This window comes from Aspergillus foveolatus, assembly GCF_047715535.1.
Source record: "Aspergillus foveolatus strain CBS 279.81 unplaced genomic scaffold BDW70scaffold_19, whole genome shotgun sequence".
NCBI classification, from domain to species: domain Eukaryota; kingdom Fungi; phylum Ascomycota; class Eurotiomycetes; order Eurotiales; family Aspergillaceae; genus Aspergillus; species Aspergillus foveolatus.
The window spans coordinates 73,143-89,784 of NW_027396083.1; the positions used below are offsets into that span (position 1 = coordinate 73,143).

Here is a 16,642-nt window from a genome sequence, read left to right on the forward strand (position 1 = left end):
CCAAGAACCGCACACCTCGGTGCTTTCAAGTCGAAAGTTAAGAAGAATCAGAGGAATCTACTACTGTCTACGTATTCTCAAGTTGCAACTGCGGATCCGACCTAAAACAAAAATACAGTTCCTAAGCGAGCCAATAAAAGAATCCCCACAAGCCGCAGCGGTTGTACTGTGGTACTCTGATAATCTGATTAGATAAATTTTTTTTTTGCATTTGTGGCGCTAAGGGGCGATTGGGCCAGGGCCTGGCGGTTCTGAGCGTTATCAGATGGCGCCATGTTGAATCCCGACTCCTGCCAGGCGACTTTCCAAATCTCCCGCTATTTTTGTGGGCATCTGGGAGGATGCTGATCCCTGTTGTTTTCCTCGCCAGATTGCAAACTACTCGCATATTATGTCTGCAGGTATCCCACACGGTTGGAAAAGCTTTCAATGAACTCGATACAGAAACTCGTATTTGCTGGGATCTCACGAAGTCAAATTGGTTGATAATTTTATCAATCATATCAGATTGAACTCGATCAGCTCTAGCCACAGCTCCTACGTAAGAAGTTCCCGACACCCACGCTCTGTACCCACCACCAAGAAAAATGCCCGCGGATTACGACTCCATCCAGAGATCAAGCCCGAGTCCGTACCTAAGACCGCGCGCCTAGCCCTGCTAAACCGCTGAAGAAGCAAATCTCAATTGCCACAATACACTACTCATTTTCCTTCAGCGACTCGTCCAGTCGCAGGTCCTGGACATTTTTCGACAGTCTGAGTATTTTTCCCATTGTTTCTCCCTCCTTCGTCGGTGGCTTGCTGATCTTTGTGTTCACACCATACGGGATATCCTGCGCTCTAACACGGAATATGACCATCGTCTGATCCCATCGTGGGTAGTTCCTGCTCAGAACTTTCAGTTTACCGAGTACCCAGGGAAGCAAACGACCACTTTACGGTATCTCTTGTGGTAAATTTCTAGTGGCAAGGTCTCTACAGTCTGAACTGACATGCATCGATAAATCTCTGTAATCTCCAATGCAGATACCAGAATTTTGACTGCGATCTGCATACATACAGTCCCTGGACTCGGTAAAGAAATCAGACCCCTAGGCCCTTATACTAAATGTAGGTACGGAGTCGTACCAGGGACCTCATTTCTGCTGAGAGATTCCGCCGGAGCCGGATCTTGCAGATTACCAGTTTGCATTTGCAGCTCGCCAGCCCAGAGCTCTTGGTCGGAGCAGGTCGGGGCCCGCGTCCGGGCCTGCTTTCACGTGCGTCCTGCAGGCCGGCGGAGCAGCGAATGACACATACAAGTTATTAGTCCATTGAGTGGACTCGAGTTCTTATGAATCGATCCTGTCTGAGTCTGACTCTGACGGGCAGTTCAATGACCATCGCGAGGTCATGTCATTGTTCGACTCTGCAAGGATGGTATGATCATGGAATCCTTGTACCGTAGTCTGGCCAGCCCTATCAATCGATCAATCAAATCCATCATCTCCACAATAGACTGAATTTCACAATACAGTAGAATTTGACGATGCGGGCAACTACGGAGTACAGCTTTAACCTCCCTTAAAACTCCGCCCATACTATAAAGCTATCGATATACAGCAACTGGGCAGGTAAGCAGTGTAACACAACAGCTGAGCTAAATAAATGTTGTGAACGCCTACGCCCACGCCCAAACGTGCGGCCAGTTCACCGTTCCGATCCCAGTCCGCGTCCTCCGTCTCAGTCCCAGTCCCAAGGGCCAAGGCAGCCAACCCAGCTGCTAGCCGAGATAAGATGCTAGTGTGGGATTTGGGTTTCAAGAGGCCCACTCGTCAAGACGCTAAAGGTGGAAATATGACGGTACCGAAGACGTGCGGGATGGGGGAGGGGAATGGAAATTTTACAGACCATGTGCGATATCGGATCTTCGGGTTTCCTGGTAACTGTACCTGCTTCTCTGCGGCTGGTGGATTGGAAGTCAGAAACAATACGGGCGTATTTTTCATCTACTGAGTTTCGCAGCACAGTAACGATTTGGATACTTTGACTGGGCCAGACTACTCTTTGGAAAAGAAAAAGAAATACACATTATCATGGAATGTAAATCATGCCTCGCTATATACAAGCGGCTGGAACTGTATATGCAACACTATACAAAGAACAAGCCCGTCATTACATAAGAGACATAACAATGGGATCGTTCAGTAATCAATATACCCCCTGAACTTCATGCCAACGTTCCTGCTTCGCCAACAGTTGCTTGCTCTAAACGATGTCTGCCGATTCATCGTATGCCACGCTACGGTAATCGCCGCTACTATGCATCCGCGACGGGGACTCATACATCCGGTTATAGTTGACAATTTCGCCGCCCAGCATGGCAGAGCCAGGTTCCCGTTTGCCAAAGTATGGCGCCGGATCGCACCAAAAGTCCCGGCAATTGGTAACGATGCCGCGTGAGAAAGGATTCCTCGGTCGTGCAGCACGGGGGCCGTCTCGGAGACCATCCCGCGCGGTTGCGAAGAACGTATCGAAACCGAGGAGAGATGACCACTGCTTCAAGCAGCCACCCCGGTGCCGATGTCCGCCTTGCGCCAGCGCTGGATTTGGGCCTTGGCCTGAAGCTGAGAGACCAGCCGCGTCGAGGGACGTGGTACCCGCTGTGACGGCAGAAGCAAAAGCCCGTGTGCTGGAATGGCCTCGATCCAACGAGTGTCCTCGCATGTTTTCGTACGTCGTCTGATTCCGAGACACCTGAACGAGCTGAACGACGCCGAGCATAGTCACCCAGACCAGCTGAATAGCTATCCAAACATCAAGAAGAAGCGTAAAGGTGTCTCGAAGCACAAAGCTACAGATCTGGTCATTTAGAATATTGCAGGTTGGCTCCGCCGGGGCGGGCAATCCATTGATATCTTACAGCCACATTAGTTCTTGTCTCAAGCCGGGATTGCTAGTACTCACAGTTGAAAGACAAATGCAGGAACAAAATAATACCAATTTCCAAGCAGAGAATGTACAAAACAAACTGCCGCAAGTTATTGACACCCACGCAGTTATCAATCCAGGGGCAGTGACTATGCGCATACAGATATTAGCGTCATGCTATGGTTAGTTTAGGTGAGGTCTTACTGATCATGCTTTGCAACGCACCGCGAGCAGCGCCTGCAATGTTTACTACGTAGAGGCCTTCGAATCATGCAGTATACGCAGAAATTCTCTTCATCAAACTTCCACTCCTCAAACAGCTGGCCAATCACTGCTCGCTGTTCATTCCTGCTGCCAAGTTTTGGCACATACCCAGGATCTGCGACCATGGAATAGAGGTAGAAGTACGTCGTCAGGGAGAAAAATACCACAAACCCTAGGTTCAGAAAGGGAATCGTGGAATATGTCGCTAGGACCGCATATCAGCATAGTTTCAAGGCGTCAACCTGCCAGGGAACCCTTACCTGGCAACACATAAAGCACATATCTGACGAACACCCAAAATAATGAACCGGCAAAAACACCAGCCAGAAATGGCTAACAAACAATCAGCAAGTTGCGACGAGACCGGCAAGCTCACTCTTACCGTTTTCTGTATGATTCTGAATTCTGAGGGGCCTTGACTGGCAGCCTTCTTGGCTACCCACTGTAGTCCAAACACTGCCAATGCGGCGATAGGAATAGCGAAATATACGACCATGTTGCTGAGAATCCACAGAACCACAAAAAGAAGGAGGAATGGCCAGAAAAAGAAAAACTTGGACATAATGGCTTTGTCCCGCACATACGGGCTCAAGCCCATAGGAAGGACCTTTCTGTTCCCATCCGCATCATAGCCACATTCGCTCAGAGCACGGTACCAAACATGCCTCGTGTTCATCTCCTGCGCTACGAGAGCCGGCGTTTTACCGTCAGTCGTTGTCGCGAAGCGATCCGCACCATACTCGAGGATTTTTAGGACACACGGCAATGATCCTTTGACAAGAGCCCAGTGAAGGGGCGCTAATCCGCCATCATCGGCTGCGTTTGGGTTCGCGCCCCAACGTAGAAACAGGTCCACGCACGCCGGATATCCCTTATAAGCCGCCCACATCAGCCCCGTATGTCCCTGTTGATCAACAACATCTACCGGTATCTCCTGATGTAGGAGCAAGACAAGCAGAAATGCGTTTCCGTCGATCGTCGCGAGATGGAGGATATTGTAGCCTTGGACATCGGTAAGAAGAGGGTCGGCGCCGTTCTGGAGTAGCAGATGCACGATATAATAGTGGCACCGCTGAGCTGCCCACATCGCGGGCGTCGCAACTGACTCTCCTCCTTTCGCGTTCACATCAGCTCCAGAGTCTATCAGGAACTTGCACATCGCATATTGATTGTTAATCGCAGCCCACTAGTAGTAAGTATACCGTTAGAATGGTATTCTCTAGCCCAAATGTCCCGGGAAGGTCGACGCACATGTAACGGAGTAATCCCTTCTTCGTCGGAGTAGTTCGCAGTAAACTTTTTCTCGTCAAACAGCTTCTGCATAACCGAAACCTCCCCAATTCGAGCCACCTGCATAATATCTTCACCCAACGGAATGGACTTAGCCGGACTGCGCTCCGATCTCATGCTACTGAGCTCAACGGAAGCATCATCGGTAGCAACCTTCGGAGGAGTTGCGGCGCTCTTGCCAGAGGGCGCGGAAGGGGGACTCAGGCCCAGGGCAGCAGAACCGTTGCTACCGCTGGCTTGAAGCCCAGATGGAGGATCCCCGGAAGACATCCTCCGTTTTCTGGCCTCGTAGGGAGCTCGACGCGAACGCGGTCACTATTGGTGATTACTAGGATCAAAAAGAACGAGGCGGAGGTGACACGATGGAGATTCGGGGAGGCGCTACGGCTCAAAGCGCAATGCGGAGGTCGTGAAAAACGAAAAAAGACAATGCTCCTTTCTCACACTGAAGTCTAAAAGTGAAGAATTGAAGAGAAGGTCGTATCATGAAGGGAAAAAAAAATTGGCTCAAAGCTTTTTGGCTGCTAACTGGGGAGGCGAGGCTGCAACACTACCTGAAACTGGCCGGGGCTGAAGGGACGATCACTTTCACGCCTCAGGAATTACGACGTGGAGGAACGGCGTGCGCTGCAGGTCTACAACTACTGAATCATGAGCTACAGCAATAAAACTCCGTCCTCAAGGTTTATTTCTACCATATTATCGGAACCTGAAAACACAAGCAAACGGGCTACGCGCGAATTGGCATCCATCCGTAACCTCTGCACTTGCATGGCCGTCGGCTCGGGTCACGTTAGGCAGCCGTATTGATTCCGAATCCCAACCCTCACCTGCCGTGAAAATGTCTTAGCGCTGATAAATACCAAAGAGGTATCCAGGAGAGTCATATACAATCAAGGGTATCTGGATGCGACGAGCGATAACGCCAAATCCAGGTCAGCTGGTCTAGTCACGGTAGCGAGCTTTGAATAAAATCTCCTATATCCTGCCTTATCAAGCAATGGCTCGCGCAAGTCACCATACCCGGAGTCACGTTGGGTGTTCCATGTACCAATGCAGAATTCCGGCCTGGTTATCCAGTGTCTGTTCGTCAACTCGTAGGTCAAAATCCGCGAGGAAACAGAAGCTGATCTCCAGTCGCGTGAGTTCTCGTTCTGTCACACCCCCAACCTTAGCAACTCGGCTGTGTGGATAGACAAGATCCTCAACCGTCTTCATCGCTACACGCAGCCCAGCTAGCACCAGGCGATGCATGTTCTTCCGGTTGACTGAAATAACCGAGTCAACGACGGCTATTCGGGTGATGTACAAGCTGGCGGCAATATACACCCCAGTGGATAAGGGACAGTAATGATGGAATCGCGTAAGGTACTCTTTCAGTGTTATTGGTGGTTCTCGCTTCGAGAGAAACCGTTTGCACAGAAGAGACTGTTGTGTGAGATCATGACTATGGGGATGGAAACGCAACTCCTCCACCCGTGTCGGTGTATTCTCGCCACTGGACACTTCATTCCTTACACCAGGCTCAGAATCATCGCCAGCTAGCGCGCGTGTTGTTGACAAGGACAGGAGCATGTCCACAGCAATGCACAGAAGTTCCATGGCGTTCTCTGGCCTGATGGCGCTTATATGCGGACGGTGAAAATTAGGGTCATACTTTACTTCCTTGGGCAATGGCAATAACCCGAGCACCTGCTGGGCGTTTGTAGCATCGAGGCTAGGTTCACCCTCTCCCTCGCCGACTCCACTGTTCATCGTGACTTACCGCGGTCGGTTGATGGAATGCGTATAGATGCGCGGAACGTACGTCTGTATCAATAGATATACCGCGATAATGTGATGAAAGGGGCATGGTCGGACTGCGCCCGAACTCTTTTTCGCACACGTAGTAGATCAAGCCGGTTTGAAAACGGAGAAGCGGCGAGGGGTTGTAGAGGGGCTCAGGGCGGGATGGAGGATGAAGAGGTGACCTAAAGGAGTCGTTTCATCGGCTTCGAAGTTCCGCAAAGGTGTTTAATTCGAGATTCGAGTTAGGGGTGTAGACCTACAGCAAGAGCTGTTAGGCAAGCCATCCAGGAATCGATCGAAACAGTACCTACAGTGAGGCCGCAGCACCTGCCCAAGAGAAATTCAAGAGGCGAGTAGACAAGTCAAATAGGCGATTTAGATCACTTTTTGCTGTGCACTACCGTCGCCTGGTCTGTATATCTCATTATGAAGCAAGTCGGTGAATGTAAGCTCGCGGTACCATCATGGATACTGGTCTCAGTTGAGATGAAACCTTTGTGGGTTCTGACCTGATCGGGCAGACACTAGTCTTTGTGTTTTATCGGGCGGCGTTTCCCTGACTTAAGTAGCCGCCATCTGTCGCATGCTGTAATAGACTACGAAGGTTCCTCGGTGCCAAGAATCTCGCGAAATTGATACCGAGAGCACGATCATCAGCATATATTTATCATTCAGGGATATTCAAGTTGATCGAATGACTCGGTTATATTGTTGGTAACTCGAAACCATGGCCTGACTCCGTCCTCTTGAGCGCCGCTTTAATGTCCAACACAAACAAAAGAAATCGGTAAATGAAAGACTTTCCGCCACTCCCAAAATATAAACCCAAGCAACCGAAACCGAAAGACATGCTCTCTCAGAGCCATCGCCTACCATAGCGCCATGAGCCTGCGCTGCGGATGTAACTGTCATCGTCAGAGCTGAAGTCCCGGATATCGTCAAATCGACGTCTCCATCGCGCAGTTGAATGTGTCACCAAGTCGGGGAGATCTCGATCTTCATATCTTCTTCTCCGGGCCTCGGCATAGATACGATCACCGGCTTCTAAGATTTCACGGTTCCCGTCTTGAATGATTCGAGGCCGAAGACGATTCGGTCTGATTGTAGCCCGTGGTAAGTCGGTGGTCTGGTACGATGATCTCTCAGGTGATATGCGCCGATATCTAGGCCTGTCATCGATATTTCTCGGCACCCTGCGCTCAAAAATGCGCCGCCGGAATTCGTCTCGAAAGTCGTCATCGCTTTCAGACAACTGATATTCATTGCACCGTCGGGGCCGTGTTCCGCACTCTTCATAATCGATGTCCTCTGCGAATCGGACCTGTCGTCGCCCTGCGCTCTCAGTCCGTCCCCGTGCTTGTTCTGGGGTCTGGTGAATTTCCACAGCACGCGATCTTCGTCTAACTGGTTCGCGCTCGACTACCGGCGTCCGCTCGCGTGGAGGCCTGGGCCGTCTGGGGCGTTCCAGTGAGCGCGACTGTCGAGGGGGATCTTCGACAACAACGGTTGTTTCTGTTTCCCTTCTCAGGGATGGGGAGATTGATCGTTGAGGAAGTGGTCTTCGAGGTAGAGGCAAAGACTTCCTTCGTGGTGAAACGCACCTGATTTCGGGCGAGAGAGATCTTGGTCTTTCGCTTTTTGGCCAAGCGTACCGTATCTCTGGGGCGGAATCAACGATGAAAGGGCGAGGTGACCTATTCCGGCCTCTTGGTTCAAGCCCACAATCATCTGGCGCTGATGGCACCCGTCTTATTGTATACGGCATGCGCATCTTGAACGGCTTACTCCGGATCGGCGGTGTATCCCGTCTCCACAATGTGTTTAGGCTTGTCCGGGATCGCAATGGCTCCCTTGTTTCGATTATGCGGTACGATGGTGAGTTCTTCTCCTCGGGCCGTATGTGCTGGACATTGCGCCTGTAGTAGTATTCGTCTCTGTCAAGGACTTTGGGACGCCTGCATGTCCCTCCTCCGTCTTTGGGCACGTATCGGTGAATGATCTTTCTTGTTCGAATCTCCATTTAGGTATATATGTCAGTGAATGTTTTCTCAGCAAGGCACGTCCCGTATTCCCGTCAATCCTTGAGGCAGGACAAAACACTATGGAGTCGGGGAGACCGATATCGGATTTTTCGACTTGCGCACACGCAATTCGAGTAGGTGAGGTGGTCTCGAGTACAAATATAGGCGAAGTGTTTTTTGGCTCGATCGAGATATACTTCTTTCCGAGCCAGATAGGTCCCCCGACAAAGGGCTAACAGCAACAAAAACATAAAAATCCCACATAGCAGCAACTGACAAAGGATGGAATTACCTTGAACTGTTTAGTCTGTGAGGAAAATAGCCTCCCTCATAGTGCAGTCATGAATGAAGAACATGTGGTCGACGTCATGGGTTCAACAGCACGCGCCTAATTTTGTATCGGGATTGAGGTATCAGTCAGAGGTTTCTTTCTCTGTTTATATATACAAAGCGTGTATATTTTAAGACTGGAGTGAGCTGAAAAAAAAAGTCGTCTTTATATCTGTTTAGAATAGACTGTTTTAAAAGCTCCCAGAAAAATGCCTTCTGAAAGGTAAAAACGAGATGCATGTAATCTCCCAGCCCGGGAACAGGTCTTACTAGGACCGGGTACCTGCCTAACCTCATATACCACTGCAGCCTAGCATGCATCACTAGCAGGCCGACAAGGCTGAAGATACAAACCCCAACACTATATACGTAAAAGCTAGCAGAAAACGACACTAGATCTGGCACAGCCCACCATCCCTGGCAGTTTTCAGCTCTCTCATCTCATCTTTTTCCCACCTGGCTTTTACAAGAATATTCTTCTACTTCAATTAATTGCCTTTTAGTCACTAGGTCCGCCCCTCCATGGACAACCGAGTCAGCCGGGCAAAGTTCATGAGCGCCGGGTCGGACAAAGAGCAGGTGACTTACCAATGGGGGAGCCTCCCTTCCTCAGTGTGAGGTAGGGCTGCTGAGCCTGAAACTGAAGATGTCACAGTGGACTATTATTAACCATTTGTCTCCTCTGAAACTCAAAAATAGAGGTCAGAAGTTACTGAGAGAGATCATGACTGCAGTATCTGGTTGACTGCTATGAATCGGAGAAGAAGCGACTGGATAGCGGGACGAGCCGATACGCGCTACTAAGGTCGTCCCCTGGTTGCATGTCATTCCAACACTTCTTACCGCAGGTGAGGAATGACCTTGATTTTCAAGGTGGTTGGAGAAATGCGCGTGTAGATGTTGGATGATTGGGCCTTGTGGTTGGGACCGGGATGTGGCTGTGGGCTTTGGTGGCTGTGCGCAGGTGTCCAGGGTCGAACATCTAAAGTAGATGGCAGAGGGATTGCTTGGCTGCTCTCAAAGAAATTTGACTTGAGCTTGAAGCCTAACTCGAGCCTTTTTTGGTATCTAAAATATGTCTCTGTTATGCACAGAACCCGTGAATCAATTTAGCGGGTTACCTCAGAGGCCAGAATAACTTCCGTTTTGAGTAGAGAAAAGAGCCCGCAGACATAGCTTGGAGAAACTCCATTTTCACTGAAGCTCCTGCCTTGGACGAGTATCGGGGATTGTTCGTCATGGTCAATATTTATTACACTTGACAGGAACATCCACGTGCCACGGCACCAGCCACAGTCAGCCCAGCAAATGGTATACATCGCTTATGTTGGCCTTTGAAGACTGAGATATGACTGGAATTGAAACCGGTTCCGCTAGGCAGACATGTTGGTACAGACACTGCTCGCTCCAAGCCGGAAAATGTCAAACTCTATCACTGACGCCATGGAGTCGAGTAAGGCCCCAGTTTGACACCAATCCTTACACTACCCCCATCTTTCAAGGAACTTTTCCTGGTTCTTGTCTCTCTGATAGACAACATCATGCTTGACTCTCTCGATGCCTTTCTGGATACGGCTGAGCCTGGACTCGAGCTCCGAAAGGGTTTTCTCATGTTCCACGCTCGAGATAGAGGTTGTGAACAAGGAATCCGCTTGAAGCGCTGAAGTAAGAAGCCTGGTTGCCCGGTCTGTCGGCAGCATCTCGGCCGCCAGTGGTGAGTCACTGGCAATGCCATAGCTGTGCAGCCCATCAAGCATGTTTTTTCGTGCCGTGAGCAAGGCTTGGACTCCTCCTACAGCTTCTGGGTCATGGAAGACAGCCTCGGTTGACAGGCCCAAGCGGCGTAACAGCCCACTTAAACACTCGGAGTCAGGACACGGATCTGAATGCTTTCCGGGCTGAGCTGCCACGGCTGTTGGTTGCGTGGAAAACCTTCTCATTGTCTCTCGTCTTGAGCTAGTCGAGTCTGGAATGATGTCACCCACTTCAGACCAATATGTAGATGCAAAAGCCTCGAGAGTGGCGCAGAGTGATTCACGGCCTTGGAGGCTTGTGATAAGATTTTCTGTAGAGGTCGTCATGTCTCCAATAATTTTTGAAATCTAGCAATGAAGGTTAGGTTAAGCGGCAAGGCAGACAAGACAACGGAGGAGCTTACAAGGTCAAGTTTCTGATGACAGGCGATGCGAAACTGGCCGTAATTTTTTTGGAGTTGCCGTAGTATAGGCTCAACATATTGTTGCTTGGTTGATATTTCGGCCAAGATATCAATTTCGGGATAGAGAGAATCTATCTCCTGCTCCAGACTGGCCACTGTCTCCAAATCCTTATCAGTCGGGACGCCTGGGGCCGAATTGCTATCGTTGAGGACTTTCTCCAGGTACAAGCGATCAAGTCTGCAGTATATCTCTTCCGCAATATATCGAGAGAGGATACTGCTCAGTTCTGTTGTTCGTTTCATTATAGATACCTCTCCGTCAGAAGACTTTACTCCGGATGCAAGAGCCTCCAGGTCTGATAGTAATTTGTCGTTGCCTTTCAGCCGCGCCGTCAAAGCGGCCAGTATTTTCTTCCCGTCCGCGGTTGTTTTCTCGGCTTCATTCTTGAGACCGAGTTCTAATCCGTGTGCCAATTCGCTGATCTGTACACCTCTTAGCAGTGGCATATAAACATCTGTATCCGGAGACAGTTACCGTAGCAGCTGTATTCTGCCTCTCTGCGTCATGCTTCCGTCGTACCCTTTCCACCTCCCTGTTTTGTTTGGATACTCGATTGCTGTTGCACTTATGCTCTCGACTCAAAACTTCATACTGAGTTGTCAAAACATCTGTTTGCTTCTCTATATCTGCTGTGGAAATGTTGAGCGCTTCTGTTGCCTCCTGAAGGTCGTCGTCCAGGAAGGGTCGCGTGGAATTGAAGTTAGCGCTGGAGAAAAGAGCAGCCAAGGTTCCTGAGTCCTCGAGCTTTGTATACCTGTGACAGGTACTCAGCGTTAGCACCAAGGCGTCATGGCTGATAGGTAAACGGGCAGGGAATCGCCTACAGTTCCAATTCCTCTTGCGATAGAAGTGTGTCCGAGTTGAGGTGTTCTTGCACCCATTCCACATATATGGCGCTGTTTATCCTATCATGAAAAGCTGCTGCAATCTCATTGCGGTTCTCTGGCAGATTTCTGTCTTTCAGAGCTGAGATGACCACTTCTTGAGGATCCATTGTTGTTGTTATGGGTTTGATCGCGAAGATCTACTCCGTAGAAACGGGGAAACTCCACAATCGAAATTCATCATCGACAGCTGCTTAGAGCATCGGACATGCTTGGCGAGTACTCAATCGAATTGTATCTTCGTATGTTGATTGACAATACACAGTAAAAAAAAAACGATTAAATGTGTATTGTAGCCGAATGAAAGGAATACTGGCCTTGGATGTTCTGGTACCACTACCCAACTGGACATGTCTTGGCGTCAGCGTTGAAGGCGGCGAGATTCTCCCCGGCTCGGCGTCAACCTCTTACTTTCGGAGCATCACCCAGCTGTTCTTCGGCTCAAGTTGAACGGTCAGGTTACCGTTTTATTTATGCCAATGCATATCAAACAATAAAAGACAATCATTGATATACAAGGCGACAATGCATGCTTGCTTCTGACAGTCGAAACGTACGCAAAGAATCACCCGGTTTCGAAAATCGTTTCCCATCCGACCTTTCCCAGCAAGTATACTGTTATTACTGGCAAAGAAAGCAATATGAACAGCCGTACGTTCGTCTCCGATTCTCTCCTTCGCTTGGCGAACGCGTCCGATCCTACTGTTGTCGACTTTATCCTCGCCACCGCGACATCCGCCAAATCGTCCTCTTCGCTCCAAGATAAGATAGCACCTTTTCTGGACGCGGGTGCAGATGAGGTTAGCTCGTTTTGTTCGGAACTGTATAAACGGGTTGGGAAGTCTGAAACGAGCGAAATTACTAATGCTGGGCCCGGGAGCGGGAATCGAGATGCGAAAACAATTGCGGCGGGGACAGAGAAGAAGAAATATCGCCTTCTGGATATGGATGAGGTTGATTATGAGGGTGTAAGTGGGACTGGGAGTTCTCTAGGGCCTAGGAATGCTGAGGCCGAGAGGAAAGAAAGGGGGAGGAGGGCGCACGACAAGAGTCGGGATGGAGACGGGAATAGTAAGAGTCACAGTGATCGTTGGGATAAGAACGAGAGCCGGAAGAGGGAACGCGAAAATAGCCGCGACCGGCGTCGATCGAAGAAGTTAAGACGGCGCGACGTTGACGACTTCGAAGATAGGTGGGGCGATGAGGAGATTCTGGAGGAGGAAGGGCAGGATGTTGAAGGGGAGTTTGCGGAGTCACCATCAAAGAGAGCGAGGCTGGGTGATGGATCCGCGTCACCGCGTTCCAGGGCGAGTTCGGCCGATTTGGATCCCGAGGAACGAAAAGAGCGCGAGCGAAAACGAGATCTCGAGGAGCGTGATGCATTAGCGAAGCGGTTAGCGAGCAAAGACGACAGACGGTCGAAGAAGATTGTGGAGGACCGGACTAAGGATAGTGAGGCTGCAAGACGGCGAGCATTGGCAGATGACGCCAAAGCCAGGGAAGCCGCCATGCCAGACCTTAGATTGCGGTCAAGACAGGAGTATCTCAAGAAACGAGAGACAGAGCGGCTAGCTCTGCTGAGAAGGCAGGTTGCGGAAGAGACGCAGGAATTGCGCGAGAACCCAAACCTGACGCGGAGGGAGAGAGAAGAGTTTGCGCGCAATCGCGAGGTATTGCGCATCGCCGAGGAACGACTACGCATTGACGACCATCGTGATGGGTATATGATGCCAGAGGACTATATAACGGAGAAGGGGAAGATTGATCGGAAGAAGAAGGAAGATGCTCTCTACAAGCGGTATGTGGAGCGTGATGAACTCGGCCAGGAGAAATTCGTCACTGAGCATGAGGAATGGGAAATGGAACAAACTGCAAAGGCCAAAGCCCAGATCAACCGAGCTGAGTTTGTGGATGAGGGCGATTACGAGTATGTCTTTGATGATACACAAAGGATCAATTTTACCATGGACGCGCAGATGAAGGGAACGCGCAAGCTCATGACCCAGGAACAGCGCATGTTACAAGAAAAGCTCGACCAAGCGGAACAGAAGGCACAGACCATTGAAGACACCCGCAAAAAACTACCAATATACCAATTTCGTGATCAAATCATCCAAGCGGTTCACGATCACCAGGTGCTGATCATCGTTGGAGAAACCGGCTCTGGAAAGACGACACAACTTCCGCAGTACCTCCATGAAGCAGGATATACCAAGAACGGGATGAAGGTTGGATGCACGCAGCCACGACGGGTCGCAGCTATGAGCGTGGCCGCACGCGTTGCAGAAGAAATGGGTGTCAAGTTAGGCAACGAGGTTGGATACTCTATTCGATTTGAAGACAACACAAGCGACAAAACTGTGCTCAAGTACATGACCGACGGCATGCTGCTGCGTGAGCTCCTTACGGAGCCGGACTTGGGACAGTACTCGGCCCTGATGATTGATGAAGCACATGAACGTACGGTTCCGACAGATATTGCCTGTGGTCTCTTGAAGGATATTGCGAAGGCACGCCCGGATTTGAAGTTGCTGATCTCTTCTGCAACTATGGATGCGCAGAAGTTCCAAAGTTATTTTGACAATGCGCCTATTTTCAATATTCCCGGGCGCATGTATAATGTCGATATCCACTACACGCAACAACCGGAAGCCAATTACCTTGCTGCCGCTATTACGACAGTCTTTCAGATTCACGTTTCTCAAGGGCCGGGTGACATTCTCGTCTTCCTCACTGGCCAGGAAGAAATCGAGGCTGCCGAGCAGAGCTTACAGGAAACTGCGAGGAAGCTGGGAAATAAGATACCGGAAATGATTATATGTCCAATCTATGCCAATCTACCGTCCGATCTGCAAGCCAAAATCTTTGAGCCTACTCCCCCCAAGGCGCGGAAGGTGGTCCTAGCTACAAATATTGCCGAAACTAGTCTGACGATCGATGGGATTGTTTATGTGATTGATCCCGGCTTCGTCAAGGAGAACGTCTTCAACCCTAGGACCGGCATGGAGAGTTTGGTAGTGACTCCCTGCTCGCGAGCATCAGCGAACCAGCGAGCCGGGCGAGCCGGTCGAGTTGGTCCAGGAAAATGTTTCCGCTTGTATACCAAGTGGGCGTATTACAACGAACTGGAAGAGAGCACTACTCCTGAGATTCAGCGGACTAATTTAAGCAGCGTAATACTTATGTTAAAGTCTCTGGGAATTGACCAGCTCCTTGAATTCGACTTTATGGATCCTCCACCTGCGGAGACCATTATTAGAGCATTGGAGCAGCTCTATGCGCTAGGAGCGCTGAACGACCGCGGAGAGCTTACCAAGATTGGGCGGCAGATGGCTGAATTCCCAACAGACCCAATGCTTGCCAAGGCAATTTTGGCTGCCGACAAACAGGGCTGCGTGGAAGAGGTCCTCTCAATCGTCTCAATGCTCGGTGAAGCCAGCGCACTCTTCTTCCGACCAAAGGACAAGAAGATTCACGCAGACAGCGCGCGCAACCGCTTTACCGTCAAAGATGGTGGTGACCACCTTACCCTCCTCAACATCTGGAACCAGTGGGTAGACTCTGACTTCAGCTACGTTTGGGCGAAAGAAAACTTTCTCCAGCAGCGCAGTCTTACTCGAGCACGCGACGTGCGCGATCAACTCGCCAAACTCTGCGATCGCGTCGAGGTAACTGTCAGCTCTTGCGGCTCAAACAATATCGTACCGATCCAGAAAGCCATTACCGCCGGGTTCTTCCCGAACGCAGCGCGTCTCCAGCGCGGCGGTGACAGCTACCGCACCATTAAGACAGGGCAGACGGTATACCTGCACCCGTCAAGTACGCTCTTCGAGGTGAACCCGCGGTGGGTGATCTACTTCGAGCTGGTTCTCACAAGCAAGGAATACATGCGCAGCAACATGCCTCTGCAAGCGGAATGGCTTGTTGAGGTTGCACCGCATTACTACAAGAAGAAGGACCTTGAGACTCTCGGCACAGAGAAGAAGCCGAAGGGGCAGGGGGCAGTAGGGGGAAAGAGTCGTGATTGATTAATGTACAGTCAAATCAATAATTAGTATAAAGAGGATATAAAAAAGTCCATATTTCGAAATCGGTCCTGTGAAACCAATCACAATCCCCATGAATCAAATCAAATCGAGTAGACCGCGGCATGAGTCCGGAATTCCAGAGCCGAGGTTCGACTCCAGTCCTAGCGGTCGGTCCAGCCTGTTGTCCCGCATCTTCCCCATCCGACATCCCCATCCACCTGTACCTCTAAATACTTTAGCAGCCTCTCATACTTGTTATTGTTCATACATCCACACTTGAAGCTTATCCACGATATCCGTTTCGAAAACTGGAGTAAAACGCCATCCGAAATGAGCAAAACATTCACACCCGCTGAAGTCGCCAAGCACAACAAACCCGACCAGGGCTTGTACATCATCGTCGACAACTCCGTCTACGACGTTACAAATTTTGTAGACGAGCACCCAGGCGGCGCGAAGATTCTGAAGCGTGTTGCCGGGAAAGATGCCTCGAAGCAGTTCTGGAAGGTGGGCTCATTTTTCAGTCTTTCTCTTATGGACTTCGCGTGAGCGAGATTCGTGTGCAGCATGGTGAACACTGGGCTAACTAGTTCTTCCTTGTGAATATAGTACCACAACGATGGTGTGCTGAAGAAGTATGCGCCCAAGTTGAAGATTGGGGAGGTCAAGGAGGGTGCGAAGCTGTGATTTGCTCGGCAAGGGATTGTTGAATACTATTGGTCTTGCAAGGGTTGCGATCACAATGGGAACAGATTATGCCTCTAAGAAAGGTTGGAGGAGTACTATATACCACATTGTGTTTGACATCGTCTAGTGTCTGTATACCGTGTTAGAGTTGGAGCTGCATATCATACATGTTGCGTGATAAACTGGTTATACAGTCTATTTCTACTTGCATCTCGGACGCA

General features: G+C 50.1%; 6 protein-coding genes across 6 annotated transcripts; 2 read left to right on the forward strand and 4 right to left on the reverse strand.

Moving 5' to 3' along the window:
* Window positions 1-2,039: 2,039 nt before the first annotated feature.
* BDW70DRAFT_134649 (ankyrin repeat domain-containing DHHC palmitoyltransferase family protein) lies at window positions 2,040-5,064 on the reverse strand. Its single transcript, XM_073736546.1, has 6 exons — window positions 4,426-5,064; window positions 3,557-4,360; window positions 3,435-3,507; window positions 3,115-3,379; window positions 2,947-3,059; window positions 2,040-2,897 (listed from the first exon to the last, which is right to left on the reverse strand). Exons 1-6 carry the CDS (start codon window positions 4,732-4,734, stop codon window positions 2,248-2,250), a joined length of 2,214 nt encoding a protein of 737 aa, XP_073596714.1. The 5' UTR covers window positions 4,735-5,064; the 3' UTR covers window positions 2,040-2,247.
* A 70-nt stretch (window positions 5,065-5,134) lies between these two features.
* On the reverse strand, window positions 5,135-6,880 carry BDW70DRAFT_134650 (putative cyclin-dependent protein kinase complex component). The gene has a single exon (XM_073736547.1). It carries the CDS (start codon window positions 6,217-6,219, stop codon window positions 5,494-5,496), a length of 726 nt encoding a protein of 241 aa, XP_073596715.1. The 5' UTR covers window positions 6,220-6,880; the 3' UTR covers window positions 5,135-5,493.
* Window positions 6,881-8,772, reverse strand: BDW70DRAFT_134652 (putative RNA binding protein). The gene has a single exon (XM_073736548.1). The coding sequence runs from the start codon at window positions 8,270-8,272 to the stop codon at window positions 7,109-7,111; it is 1,164 nt and encodes a 387-aa protein (XP_073596716.1). The 5' UTR covers window positions 8,273-8,772; the 3' UTR covers window positions 6,881-7,108.
* Window positions 8,773-9,614: 842 nt separating this feature from the next.
* Window positions 9,615-11,977, reverse strand: BDW70DRAFT_134653 (uncharacterized protein). Its single transcript, XM_073736549.1, has 4 exons — window positions 11,647-11,977; window positions 11,297-11,576; window positions 10,762-11,244; window positions 9,615-10,705 (listed from the first exon to the last, which is right to left on the reverse strand). Exons 1-4 carry the CDS (start codon window positions 11,814-11,816, stop codon window positions 10,088-10,090), a joined length of 1,551 nt encoding a protein of 516 aa, XP_073596717.1. The 5' UTR covers window positions 11,817-11,977; the 3' UTR covers window positions 9,615-10,087.
* A 370-nt stretch (window positions 11,978-12,347) lies between these two features.
* On the forward strand, window positions 12,348-15,734 carry BDW70DRAFT_159219 (putative mRNA splicing factor RNA helicase (Cdc28); the record flags this gene model as incomplete). Its single annotated transcript, XM_073740657.1, has 1 exon — window positions 12,348-15,734. One exon carries the CDS (start codon window positions 12,348-12,350, stop codon window positions 15,732-15,734), a length of 3,387 nt encoding a protein of 1,128 aa, XP_073596718.1.
* A 213-nt stretch (window positions 15,735-15,947) lies between these two features.
* BDW70DRAFT_134656 (cytochrome b5-like heme/steroid binding domain-containing protein) lies at window positions 15,948-16,637 on the forward strand. The gene is made up of 2 exons (XM_073736550.1): window positions 15,948-16,241; window positions 16,344-16,637. Exons 1-2 carry the CDS (start codon window positions 16,065-16,067, stop codon window positions 16,419-16,421), a joined length of 255 nt encoding a protein of 84 aa, XP_073596719.1. The 5' UTR covers window positions 15,948-16,064; the 3' UTR covers window positions 16,422-16,637.
* Window positions 16,638-16,642: the final 5 nt, after the last annotated feature.

Coding starts and splice junctions, on each gene's coding strand:
- BDW70DRAFT_134649 (XM_073736546.1), bottom strand. CDS start 4,734: ATGTCTTCCGGGGATCCTCCATCTGGGCTTCAAGCCAGCGGTAGCAAC. Junction 3,508..3,556: donor TCAGAATCATACAGAAAACG/GTAAGAGTGAGC, acceptor ATTGTTTGTTAG/CCATTTCTGGCTGGTGTTTT. Junction 3,380..3,434: donor TGTGCTTTATGTGTTGCCAG/GTAAGGGTTCCC, acceptor ATGCGGTCCTAG/CGACATATTCCACGATTCCC.
- BDW70DRAFT_134650 (XM_073736547.1), bottom strand. CDS start 6,219: ATGAACAGTGGAGTCGGCGAGGGAGAGGGTGAACCTAGCCTCGATGCT.
- BDW70DRAFT_134652 (XM_073736548.1), bottom strand. CDS start 8,272: ATGGAGATTCGAACAAGAAAGATCATTCACCGATACGTGCCCAAAGAC.
- BDW70DRAFT_134653 (XM_073736549.1), bottom strand. CDS start 11,816: ATGGATCCTCAAGAAGTGGTCATCTCAGCTCTGAAAGACAGAAATCTG. Junction 11,577..11,646: donor TCGCAAGAGGAATTGGAACT/GTAGGCGATTCC, acceptor TACCTGTCACAG/GTATACAAAGCTCGAGGACT. Junction 10,706..10,761: donor GTCATCAGAAACTTGACCTT/GTAAGCTCCTCC, acceptor CTTCATTGCTAG/ATTTCAAAAATTATTGGAGA.
- BDW70DRAFT_134656 (XM_073736550.1), top strand. CDS start 16,065: ATGAGCAAAACATTCACACCCGCTGAAGTCGCCAAGCACAACAAACCC. Junction 16,242..16,343: donor CCTCGAAGCAGTTCTGGAAG/GTGGGCTCATTT, acceptor TTGTGAATATAG/TACCACAACGATGGTGTGCT.